Genomic DNA, 13,446 nt, shown 5'->3' with positions numbered 1-13,446 from the left:
GATAAGACCAAGAATACCGTCAAAGAAATTGTGAGAGAGAGAGAGAGAGAGAGAGAGAGAGAGAGAGAGAGAGAGAGAGAGAGAGGAAACAACGAAATCGAAGCAACTGAAGAAATCAATTGCAGCATCGAAGAAACTACAAAAACGAGAGAAATTGCCTAATCNAAGAAATCGATTGCAGAATCAACGAAAGTAAACTGCAGAAATTGTAGAAATTAAAGGGAAAAATAAAGTAGTGGAAGCGAGAAATCAGATCCTCAGAACCACGAAGAGCTCTGATACCATGCTAACCATGGTAATGAAGACAAAGAAAGAAGAGAGTTTGCTAGAAGTTTCTAAAGAATAGAGGAGAAGCTGAATGACGTTTTAGTATATATTTTTGATTAATTGTTTAACAATNCAGTGTACACACAAATATATATATATATATATACATACACACACACACACACACACACACACACTCAGTCTCTTTGCTTAATGAGTAAGTAATTGTACTAACAACTGACAGTTAAGCTGACCACCAGTCTAACCTCCTAACAACTCTAACAACTCTAACCATTAGGTAAACAAGTATTCCACGAAGAAATCATTTCAGTACGTACCAAAATAAAATTACTTATTGTTTTGTTTATCAAATAAATTAGTTATTGCTGACGAATACGTCAAACATCAGAGAAACCATAATATAAAATATCGATAATATCGAGTCAAAGGTATTTCAGAACGTATTTATACACATATCGTATATATATCGATAATATTGAAAAATATCGATGTCGATAATTTCGCTCACACTTCATCAATATTTTGTCAAAATATCGCTATAATATCGAAAATATCGATGTAATGAAAAAAATGAAAAAAAAACAAAAAACACACACACACACACACACACACACACACACACACACACACACACACACACAAAGGAGATTCAAACCCTTGCCATTTCACTCATCCAACGTCTTAACCATCATGTTATTTATTTATGATAATATGCTAAAATATGTATATTTATATTGTTTTGTTTTAAACAATTACATGCAAAAATATTTTNGGGGTTTATCATTTGATGACTACTCTTCACAATACACTTACTCTGCACATAGAGATTATGAAGATAATGAAAAATTTGAACATCATAAGAACTTTGCGTGGTATTAAGTCACTCATGTATCTTACCATGCAATGTATAAAGTNTAAAATATTGTAGTAAATCATAATATATAAATGATTATGGTGTGTTTAATCTTCTTCATTAATTACTACATATTTTCTACACTCATAGTGTTTGTAAACTCGTTATATAATCAACTTAAATAAGTTAACCCATCATATAATGCATTTCCTTTCAATTTTTTGTGATAACCTAATGGATAATTGACTGAATAAACATCATTCAAAGTTTCAATAAAAATTTTCAAGTTTTTTTTATAATTTCCGTGGTTTTTATTCAATTTTTATCGATATCGATAATATTCCGATATTTTCATTGAAATTTTCGTATTTTTGAACTATTGATATTTTCGATATCATCGATATTTTAGACATTGGAGAAAACTCACAAGGAAAAATAGGGCCCGTTCGATATTGTTTCCAAAGGCTGTTTTCTGTTTTCATTTCGTAAAAACAACTGGAATTCATTTCCGGTGGTGGAGATTTGAAAACACAGAAAACAAATTCGAAGTGTAGTTATAATTTTGAAAACATCAAATTGATGTTTTCATCTTCAACCTTTCAAAGAACCACACTTGTACCAACAGTGACTGGACCCACCACAACCATCACATATCCCTCCGATTTGCCGAACCACCACAACCACCACAGACCCAGTAACCACAACCACCGACCAATTAAACCCAATTGAACCAGCACCCAGTCGAACCCATTCAACCACTAATGACCACTCAAACCCAAAATTGAACCACCACCTTTCAAATCCAATCACTCAGCTGGATATATGCAACTTCAAAGGCATGAAATATGCGGCTTCAAAGAGGAATAAGATAGAACCAAAAGAGGTTGGGAGGGAAAGAGAGAAAATGAGATAAAACTAGAGAGAGAGATGGGTGGGTTGATGGGATTCATGCCATGGAAGGAAGGAAGAGTGGGTGCGGCCTGGTCAGGAAAGGAAGAAGAAAAAAGGGAAAAATAAAGAAAATGAGAAGAAGAAAAAAGGGAAAAATAAAGAAAATGAGAAGAAGAAAAAAAAGAGAAAAAAGAAAAAAGAAAGGAGATAATAGTTTTAGGGCCTTTAAAAAATATCCTCTTTTTTTTTTTCATTTTTTAAAACAGAAATTAGTAAAAATACATTTGAAAAATAACTCACATTTATTATTCTTAAATTGTATTACTAAATACGTTTTCATTATTTTTATTTTCTGAATATATTTTCTAATTAATCTACTGAACGTATTTTTGAATCCTGAAAATATAAATTTATTTTCTTATTTTTATTCTATGAAAATTTTCTTAAAATACATTATCCAAAAACGTACGTTGGGCTTGGGCATATATGTTCACGTACGCTGACCGAAGTTGGAGCAAAGATTTTGCTATTTTAAAAAAAAAAAAAAGCCGTAGTCTTTGTTCATCTTTTTAGCGGTTTAAGAGAGAGAGAGAGAGAGAGAGAGAGAGAGAGAGAGATTGACTTAAAAAGAGTATACCAGAAGAATTTCATGTTTGACACAAAATTTAAAATCGGAAGAATAAAATTTTTAAAATCTTGAATCATATTTGATAAATTGTTAAAGAGGATTTACACTACTTGTCAATAAGTCACCACATTTAAAAATTGGGAACACTTTAGAAGAAGAAGACGATGTAAATCGTTAAGTAAAACTTCAGTAGATGACAGTTATAAAGTTGAATTTAATTCATACCTTGTGTTTTAATGATTGGAATTTGTAGAAGACGGTGTGGTCCATTTTGTAGGCTTCCATGACCCATTTAAGGCTTTGGATAGCTATACCCATTCACAACATCCAAATTCAACACACAAAAACAAAAGAAAAGGAAATCCCAAAAGAGGTATAATAACTGGAAAGAGTGTTTGTTTTGCTTTATATACTGTTGCCTGATCTGTATATTCCCATCTTCGAATGTATTTATGTTACTATAAACGTTGCAAAGCCCATTCAGACGCATACAGCATTTGGTGATAAGTTTGATGTAGGGCAGGTGAAGAAATTGGGCCTAAAAAGTACCAATTCATGTTAATATTTATTCAGACAGCATGCACAAGATGCATTTTGATGGAACAATTATTAGAGGTAGCTCCTTGTTCCCTCAGACGTCCGCTTCTAAATTTGAAGACAGTTAACCGTGTCATGAAAATAAAGCAACGTTTTGTATATTTCTTTCTACATCAAAAGGTTATTAATTTCAATCGACTTGCCAACAAATACTTATAAAAGGAAGGAACACGAGCCAGAGTTATATAGCTTTGACATTTCCTTTCTTAAAGACTTCTTTTCTACTTGTGTGTGAACATGCAATTTCACGTGGCATTTGGCAACGGTTTTCTGTAGAATCTTCAAGTCCAGTCGTACTAATGTATTTAAAGGGACGGGGTGATCGATCGACGATATGGATTGGAGTTGCATATGTGAAACTGTGAGCCACATGACCATCATGGATCAGGGTCCCCCGTTCAGAACGTCACGTGTGTGCATGTAGATGATCAATCTAATCTCTTGACTCGATCACATCATCACAACTCAATCCAACAACTTTGGGATAAATTTTTAGGGTTTGGCGGTGTCAAAAATATTGGCACCTGTCATTACATCAATGAATAAATAGAGTCAATTTGAGAGACGAACCAACCAGCGCCCAACCACCGTACCTTTTACCGCCATCTAGACAACCGATTCGTTTGGTGTGTTTCGACTTTTTAAACGTAGCAATTAAATTTAGGACCAAGAACAATTTATATTTCAAACCAAAAAAAAAAAGAAAAAAAAAAGGAAGCTTCACTAGATTACTGGTTTTAATTTTCTTTTTCCTTTGTCCTCTACTTTGGGTATGAAAGCTACGATTCGCTGGAGTACGTACTATTTCGACAAACCCGGAAGACTGTTGGAGTTGTTGTTGGGAAAGATTGCGAAAAATTAAAGAGCCAATAAATAAATATGGCACTCCCAGGATCAATCTTCTCCCAACCTTGTGTAAATAAAATGGGTAAAAAATAACACTCTATCTTCCACTAAGAAAAATAATGGTAATACAATAATAATCTCACCAAACACCGGTGGCTAAACTCTCTCCTGATTTTTCTCTCAAGAGGATTTTCTCTCTCACACAAGTGAGATTTTCTTATCTCTCAAAACTGTCTAAGTTTTGGTTTTCTAAGGGATGATTTGAAGTGAAAGAAGGCAGCTGTTTTTATAGCCAACATTCCTAACAAATTGGTGGTTTTGCATGAGAGAGAGTTTGTCTCATTTTCTCTTCCATTTGTTTTCTTCAAATTTTCCCGTCCTTTTTTTTAATTATATATAAATATTTATTTTCTTTCTTTTTCTCTCATCCACTAATGAGGGAAACCCATCAATCTCCTCCTCCCGACTTAGGTGGAGGGCTCCAGCAGTCCAGCTGCTCTTCTGCAAAATTCGTACTTGTCCTTAGGTAAGGACTTAGTCATCATATCTGAACTATTGTCATCAATATGGATTTTCTCAAGCTGTAATTGCTTTGACTCCAACACATCACATATCCAGTGATATCGCACATCAATGTGCTTCGACCTCGAGTGAAACGGATTCTTGCTCAAGTGGATCGCACTCTGACTATCGCAATGCAAAATGTATTTGTGCTACTCTTGTCCTAATTCTTGTAGGAATCGCTTCATCCAGAGCATTTCTTTGCATGCTTCAGTGGCTGCAATAAACTTTGCCTCTATAGTTGATAGAGCAACAAATTTCTGTAACTTTGATTACCACGAAACTGCTCCCCCTGAAAATGTAATCAGGTATCCTGAAGTAGATTTTTTGGAATCAAGATCTCCTGCCATGTCTGCATCTGTGTAGCCAATCAATTCAGGTTTTCCACCTCCAAAGCACAAACTCATTTTGGAAGTACCCCTGAGATATCTGAGAATCCACTTCACAGCATTCCAATGCTCTCTGCCTGGTTTAGACAGGAATCTGCTTACAACGCCAACTGCATGCGTTATGTCTGGCCTCGTGCAAATCATTGCATACATCAAACTACCAACAGCTGAGGAATATGGCACCATAGCCATGTTTTCTTTTTCTTTCTCACATGTAGGACTCTGCTTTGAACTAAGCTTGAAGTGACTAGGAAATGGAGTAGAAACTGGTTTTGCTTTATCCATGTTAAACCGCTTTAGTACCTTCTCGATATAACTTTCTTGTGATAACCTCAACTTCCGATTTTTTCTATCACGGGATATACTCATACCGAGGATTCGTTTTGCGGGTCCTAAGTCTTTCATAGCAAAAGACTTGCTCAACTCTTTCTTCAGCTTGCTAATCTTGTCACTGTTTTGTCCTACGATCAACATGTCATCGACATAGAGAAGAAGTATGATGAATTCACCATCATCAAATCTTTTCACAAATACACAATGGTCTGAAGTAGTCCTTCGATATCTGTGTTCAATCATGAAGGAATCAAACTTCTTGTACCATTGTCGAGGCGCCTGCTTGAGTCCATATAAGCTCTTTTTCAGCCGACATACCAAATCTTCTTTTCCTTTGACTTTGAATCCTTCTGGCTGCTCCATGTAGATTTCTTCTTCAAGATCTCCGTGAAGAAAAGCTGTCTTCACATCTAGCTGTTCGATCTCGAGATTCAGGCTTGCAGCCAAACCGAGTACAACCCGTATGGATGACATCTTCACTACGGGTGAGAAAATCTCTTCAAAGTCAATTCCTTTCTTCTGACTGAAACCTTTCACAACTAGCCTTGCCTTAAACCTGGGCTTAGAGTTGTTTTCTTCCGTCTTCAGTCGATACACCCATTTGTTCTTGAGTGCTCTTCTACCTTTTGGTAGGTTCACTAGATCATATGTGTGGTTCTCATGCAGAGATTGCATCTCTTCATGCATGGCTTTCAACCACTCATCTTGTTGATCATGAGTCAATGCTTCTTTATAGCATTCTGGTTCTCCCCCGTCTGTTAGGAGAACGTAATCATCTGGAGAATACCTACTCGGAGGTCTCCGTACCCTGGTCGATCTTCTTGGTTGTAATTCGGCCGCTGGCTCTTCATCGGCTTGTACTTCTAGCCCCTCATCAGCTACGTCATCTACTATACCATCAGTTGTATAATCATCACTCATGTCATCATCAACTGGTTCATTTATAATAGGATCACTAGCTGGATCATCAGTATCATTGAATTCATCTCGCCCGTCATTGTGCTCCAATGGAGAAGGAACTGGATCCAAGTTAGCTGGATATTCTCTAGGATTATTAGGTTTATCACCTCTTCGAATGTCTTCAATGTTCTGATCTTCAAAGAAGACAACATCTCTACTTCTAATAATCTTTCTAGCTACAGGATCCCATAACCTGTAACCGAATTCTTCATTCCCATATCCCACGAAGATACATTCTTTCGACTTTGCGTCGAGCTTGGATCTCTCATCTTTAGGAATATGAACAAAAGCTCTACAACCAAAAACTTTCAGATGATTGTAGGAAACGTCTTTTCCCGACCAGAACTTGTTCGGGACATCACCATTCAAAGGTGCTGAAGGAGAAAGGTTGATTAGATCAACCGCAGTCATCAGGGCTTCACCCCAAAAACTTTTGGGCAGCTTGGCATGAGATAACATTGTTCTTATTCTTTCAACAATTGTTCTGTTCATTCTCTCAGCTATGCCATTATGCTGAGGAGTCTTCGGAACAGATCTTTCATGCCTGATTCCATTACTTCTACAGTAGTTTCTAAACGCCCCCATATATTCTCCTCCATTATCGGTGCGAATACATTTGAAGCTTCTACCAGTCTCTCGTTCAACGCTAGCATGAAACTGCTTGAAAACTTCATACACTTGATCTTTTGTTCTAAGTGCGTAAGCCCATACCTTCCTGGAATGATCGTCAATGAAGGTAACAAAATATCTTGCACCACCAAGAGTACTAGTGGTCATAGGACCACAAACATCAGAGTACACAACATCCAATACATTGGGTTTTCTTTGTGCATGACCATGTTGAAACGAAGCTCTATGCTGCTTTCCAGCCAAGCAATGCGTGCATGATTTTAGAGGCATGCCTTTCTTCATCCCAGTCAGTGCCTCTCTTTTGGCTAGAATTTGCAGCCCTTTCTCGCTCATGTGACCGAGCCGTTTATGCCATAGCTCGATTGAGTCTTCTGCGAGAGCATTTACGTACCCATTACTGACTTTTGCATGTGTCATGTATAAGGTGTTCTCCTTCTTCCCTCGTGCTAGGACAAGAGAGTTCTTGCTGAGTTTCCATTTCCCTTCAGCAAAGACATTGATGTATCCTTCATCGTCAAGTAATCCAGTGGAGATTAGATTGAGACGCATGTCTGGAACATGTCTCACATCCTTGAGGACCAAGTGACAACTTGTGTTGGTTTCAAGGGAAATATCTCATCTTCCCACGATCTTGGACAATTTGTCATTTCCCATCCTCACATTACCAAAATCTCCATTGGTGTAAGATGTAAAGAAGTCCCTCCGTGAGGTGACATGAAATGATGCACCAGAGTCCACTATCCAGCATGTATCTTGAGAGGACAAATTAACGAAGCCATCACCACATAGAATAATTACCTCATTTCCATCAGAGGTAGTTGCGGTCGTGTGCCTGGCATCACTCTTTTCGTTACCTCTATCTTGCTCTCGTTTAAACAACCTGCACTCTCTTTTCATGTGGCCTATCCCGCCACAATGGTAACATTCTAGGTCCTTTCTTGTCTTGGACCTTCCTCTCGAGCCATCTCTTGACCTGCCCTTTGACTTGTCTCGCCTGTGGAATTTTCTATTGTTAGTTCTTCCACGATACTCTGAGACGAGGGCTTCTGACTCGGCTACTACACCTTGTTCTTTCCTCCTTGCTTCTTCATTGAACATGCTATCTTTAACTATGTCCAATGTAAGAACACCTTGAGGAGCTGAATTGCTTAAGGATACTACTAGTGTATCCCAGCTATCAGGCAAAGAGCTGAGTAACACTAGTGCTTGTAACTCATCATCAAGCACCATCTTCATATTCGTCAACAGGTTGATCAAACCTTGGAAGTCACTGAGATGCTCGGTAACACTTCGACCATCTCTGTACTTAAGGTTTACCAACCGTCGGATAACCGATGCTTTATTTTGAGCGGTCTTCCGCTCGTACATGGACGACAATTTTGTCCATAATTTGTATGCATCCGTCTCTTGTGCCACATGGTGGAACACACTTTGATCCACCCATTGTCGGATTTGTCCGACAACTTTTCTATTCAGAATACTCCATTCATCGTCTGACTTCCCTGTTGGTTTTTGTCCCAGCAATTGAAGGGGCTCGTACAAATCCTTGCAGTAAAGGATGTCCTCCATTCTTGGCTTCCAAATGGAGTAATTGGATGCAATTAAATTTAACATTGTTGCTGATGATGATGAAGATGACTCCTTCATCTTAAATTACACAAGAATATAATTTTTGAGCTGAAGCTCTGATACCACTTGTTGGGAAAGATTGCGAAAAATCAAAGAGCCAATAAATAAATATGGCACTCACAGGATCTGTCTTCTCCCAACTTTGTGTAAATAAAATGGGCAAAGAAAAACACTCTATCTTCCACTAAGAAAAATAATGAGAATACAATAATAATCTCACCAAACACCGGTGGCTAAACTCTCTCCTGATTTTTCTCTCAAGAGGATTTTTTTCTCTCACACAAGTAAGGTTTTCTTATCTCTCAAAACTGTCTAAGTTTTGGTTTTCTAAGGGATGATTTGAACTGAAAGAAGGCAGCTGCTTTTATAGCCAACGTTCCTAACAAATCGGTGGCCTTGCATGAGATAGAGTTTTTCTTATTTTCTATTCCGTTCAGGTGAAGAGTATTAATAACCTAATTCAGCACCTCACTCTCCAGTAGATTGAATGAGTTTGATCTACCAAGATGCTTCACTTAAAATAAGATAAACAATGGTGTGTGAAGTAACAATCAAATGAAAAATGTACTGCACATGACCATCACTAGTCTTTATTTGTTGAAAACATCCTTATCACCACTTCATATATAAACAAATTCTTACAAGTAAGCAACACATACATACACGAACAGAACAGAACAGAACAGAACAGAACGGGGAGATAGAAAGATGCCAGAATACTGTGTAACTGGAGGAACAGGTTTCATAGCTGCCTACTTAGTCAAGGCTTTGCTTGAGAAGGGTCATCTTGTCCGGACCACGGTGCGAGACCCAGGTATTTATGCTCAATTCTGATTACATCTCGATATAATTGCAGTATATATATACCTATATTTTACAAGTGGTACTATTTTAAATTTGTTGATAACAGAGGATGTCGGGAAGGTTGGCTTTCTGTGGGAATTGAATGGAGCCAAGGAAAGGCTGAAGATGTTCAGAGCTGATTTAATGGAGGAAGGAAGCTTTGACGAGGCTATTCAAGGGGTTGATGGGGTTTTCCACACTGCATCACCTGTGCTTGTTCCATCTGACGACAACGTTCAGGCAAAGCTAGCTACTACTTGAACCAACCCTAGTGATTATTAGTACTTTCCTTGTGTACAAAACAAATCTTAATAAATTGTTATTGTGTTAATTATATGGCAGGCAACTCTGATTGATCCATGTATAAAGGGCACCTTGAATGTGCTGACTTCCTGCTCAAAAGCACGAGTGAAACGGGTTGTGCTCACCTCTTCTTGCTCTTCGATAAGATATCGTTACGATGCCGAACAAGTCTCTCCGCTCAATGAATCACATTGGAGCGATCCTGAATACTGCAAGAACTACAATGTAAGCAATTATAAATCCTTCCATATTGTTAAGTTTTCAGAACTGAACATACTTAATAATATGACATAGATGTTGTTTGCATATACAGCTTTGGTATGCTTATGCAAAGACAACAGCTGAGAAAGAAGCATGGAGAGTGGCCAAGGAGAGCGGAATGGATCTAGTGGTGGTAAATCCCTCATTTGTGGTTGGTCCCCTGCTAGCACCACAACCAACCAGCACACTGCTTATGATACTGGCTATAACAAAAGGTTAGGCTTCGCATCTTCCACCAAGTAGATGCAGGGTTAATGCCCTCTTCCAGCCACAACAACATCTAAGTTAGAATACAATTGGTGCTTTGTAAGTTCTTAAGTATTGTAATTTCTGTGTTAGGTGCAAGAGGTGAGTATCCAAATACAACAGTGGGGTTTGTGCACATAGATGATGTGGTGTCTGCACACATCTTAGCCATGGAGGAGAGCAAAGCATCAGGCAGGCTTATATGCTCGAGCTCTGTGGCACACTGGTCGCAGATCATTGAGATGCTGAGGGCCAAATATCCATCTTATTCATATGAAAGCAAGTGAGTAGAAAATAACTCCTTTTGTCTTTGTTTTTAATTTTATTTTGGATTTGTAATTAATATGGAACATTAATTATGATGGAATATTATAGGTGTAGCAGCCAGAAAGGAGACAATAACCCACACAGCATGGATACCAGTAAAATAGCTCAACTGGGGTTTCCTCCTTTCAAAACGCTTGGAAAGATGTTTGATGACTGCATCACAAGTTTCCAAGAGAAAGGATTTCTATGAATTACACGAATCTTTTGTGTGTTCCAAGTCTTCTTTTTATGCTATGATATGTAATCTAGTTTAGTGTTACCTCATTTCAGCCCTCGATAACGATGAGCATAATTGTTTGCTTTCAGCTTTTCTACATTGTTGAGTTCAAGTCCCCAATCCAATCTAATCTATAGTAGGCCTCACTTTCTGAGTAAATAAGTTACAAAGCAGAATCCTGATTCCTGATGTGTGTTTCGTTTTGTTTATCTTTTCCTTTTTTACTTTCGTTACTATTTAGTTTTCCCGTTCCGTTTGGTTGGTCAAAGTTTGCTATGCTTTGTGACTTTTAGCCTTTATATTTTTCTCTGCAGCTTTTGACTGGGAAGTTTTAACAAAAGCTTTTCACAGATTGTATGATTTTTCTAGGTATTTACCAAAAAGCCAGAAGTCACAACCCCAAAATGCACTTGTGCTGAAGAGTCCTTAAACCTCTTCAATTGTGCCAAAATACAATACAGATTGAAGTTTATTAAAGTTTATTATGCATAGTGAGCAAAATTAATATATTTATGTGACAAAAAGCCTTCACATTGAAGAGGACGAAAAATTCTACACAAAAGAGTTATTAGAGCATCTTCAACAGAGTTGTCATCCCCTCATCCCTAGCTATTTTGCCGAAAAAGAAGGAAAGGTGGGACTCCAACCGTGTCGCTACCTAGCTCGCCATTTTGGAAAACATAATTTTGGCTCGCTACATTTGGCTTGGAGGAGAGAGAAATTCAAGGCTCGCCATCTCCTTGCAACAGTAAACTCTCTCACACCCGGTTTCTCTGTTTCTCTCCCTCTCTTTGAACTATAAGTGGTGTTTCCAGATGAGATTTGAAAATTCCCTCTTTATTTATGAATTTGTTTGAAATTTGTATATGGATTTTTGCTTGGAAGTGTTTGAAATTGACATGATTTACCAAGTATTTGAATATCTACAATGAATTCAAGTTAGCCAAGGTTCAGATTAATGCATTTTTAGGGTATGTGTTGATTGAACTTAATTATGCCAACAAAATGTTCGATGGGTGGCTTCACAGAGCTTCTCATTAGTTTTTGTTAAGAACTGATCCTTCTCTGCAAATTTTTTTAATTTATTTATAAACTTAGTTGTAGTTGTATTCCCCACTTAACTTGTGGCTAATGGTCTTTGTACCTAATTTATGAACACAATTATTGCTTTTCCCTCTAAAAACAAACCTTGGCAATTTGGGATATAGCTGTGTGAGCTGTTGCTGGTCATGGGTTTTTCTTCGAATCAAAGAAGTCACAGTTTCACTGCTCTTTAATATGAGAAATCATAACGAAAAATAATTGAATAGCATATCAACTCAGGTGAGTTCCCTTAACTTTTCAACGTGGGACAAATATGAAGGTTCTATCCCAAAATCAATTGTTGAAGTTGGGAACTTATAAAATGACGCGTAGAAGAAATTGTGGATCGAGATTTTCGAGTTGAGGAATGCTAGTAACCTTCTCTCTAACATTCTCCTTTGGATCTTCTCCTTTTTTTACTTGACATGTGTCATTCTCTTTACACTTAAAACAATGTCATTAATATATTATACAAGCTAACTTTTGCTTTCCAAGTTCACAACTTTCTTACCATCTTATTAATTTTTTTTTTAAAAGAAAATATATGCTTTTAAGAGGAAATGTCCTTTTTATATATATATATTTTTTATAAATTTATAAACACAAATGATTTAGATAGGAAAAAAAAAAAAAAGAAGTCCTTTGTGTTAAAAAAAAAAAAAAAAGGACATTTCCCCTTTCTTTTTTTTTTTTTAAAAGCATACATTTTCTTTAAAATAATTGACGTTAAATTTTTTTTTTTTTTAAAGGTGAGAAAATTGTGAATTTTTTTGGATAAATTGAATACATTTAATAAGGGTAAACTTGAAAGCAAAAGTTAACTTGTATAATATATTATTAACATTGTTTTAAGTGTAAGGAGAATGACACATGTCAAGGAAAAGAAAGAGAATGTCCAAAAAAGAAGGTTAAAGAGAAGGTTGCTAGCATTCCCCTTTCGAGTTTACGTTCTGCCAAAAGATGCGTCATTTTGCAATTTCTATTCATCAATAATTCGTTTTTTCATGTAATTTTTGTCATTTATAAAATTTGATCAATATCGCCGATAATATCGATATTTCATACTATGGTCATGGGCAATTAAATAAATGTTTTTTTTGTTGTTGATATGTTAATTTTTTTCAACTACTTTTTGGGTGGTGTTGTTTGATGTTGGTATTATTGGAGGGGGAGGGCAGCCAAGGGGCTGCAATGCGAGGTAGGCATGTTGCCGACAGGAGTACCCAGTTTTTCAACCTTTTTTTTGGTGATAATTTTATTCATGGCAAAGTTAGAAGATAAAGTCCAGTATAAATTTATTTTATTTTTTTGTTTAAAAAGAATATATGTTAAATTTTAAATGAGAATATCACCGGCTGACGTGGTGATACTGTATCACCCTATAATTACTTAAAAACCTTGATACAGCTGTGTCGACTGCTGCTGGTCAATGGTCATGGGTTTTTCTGCTAACAAAAAAGCCAGGGTCAGTCAGACTTTCACTTGTCTTTAATATGAGTAAATTAGAATGAAAAATAATAGTTCCATTACCCCACTTGTTCTCAGCTGCCAGTGCCACTGC

General features: G+C 36.9%; 1 protein-coding gene across 1 annotated transcript; it reads left to right on the top strand.

The window, feature by feature from the left end:
* The first annotated feature begins 9,270 nt into the window (after positions 1-9,270).
* Positions 9,271-10,890, top strand: LOC117614751 (tetraketide alpha-pyrone reductase 2-like). The gene is made up of 6 exons (XM_034343651.1): positions 9,271-9,419; positions 9,516-9,688; positions 9,791-9,976; positions 10,065-10,227; positions 10,352-10,541; positions 10,634-10,890. Exons 1-6 carry the CDS (start codon positions 9,314-9,316, stop codon positions 10,773-10,775), a joined length of 960 nt encoding a protein of 319 aa, XP_034199542.1. The 5' UTR covers positions 9,271-9,313; the 3' UTR covers positions 10,776-10,890.
* The last annotated feature ends 2,556 nt before the right edge of the window (positions 10,891-13,446 follow it).

This window comes from Prunus dulcis, chromosome 1 (genome assembly GCF_902201215.1).
Source record: "Prunus dulcis chromosome 1, ALMONDv2, whole genome shotgun sequence".
NCBI lineage: Eukaryota > Viridiplantae > Streptophyta > Magnoliopsida > Rosales > Rosaceae > Prunus > Prunus dulcis.
Note: the sequence above shows the minus strand (reverse complement) of the source record. Positions and strands in the feature narration are given on the sequence as shown.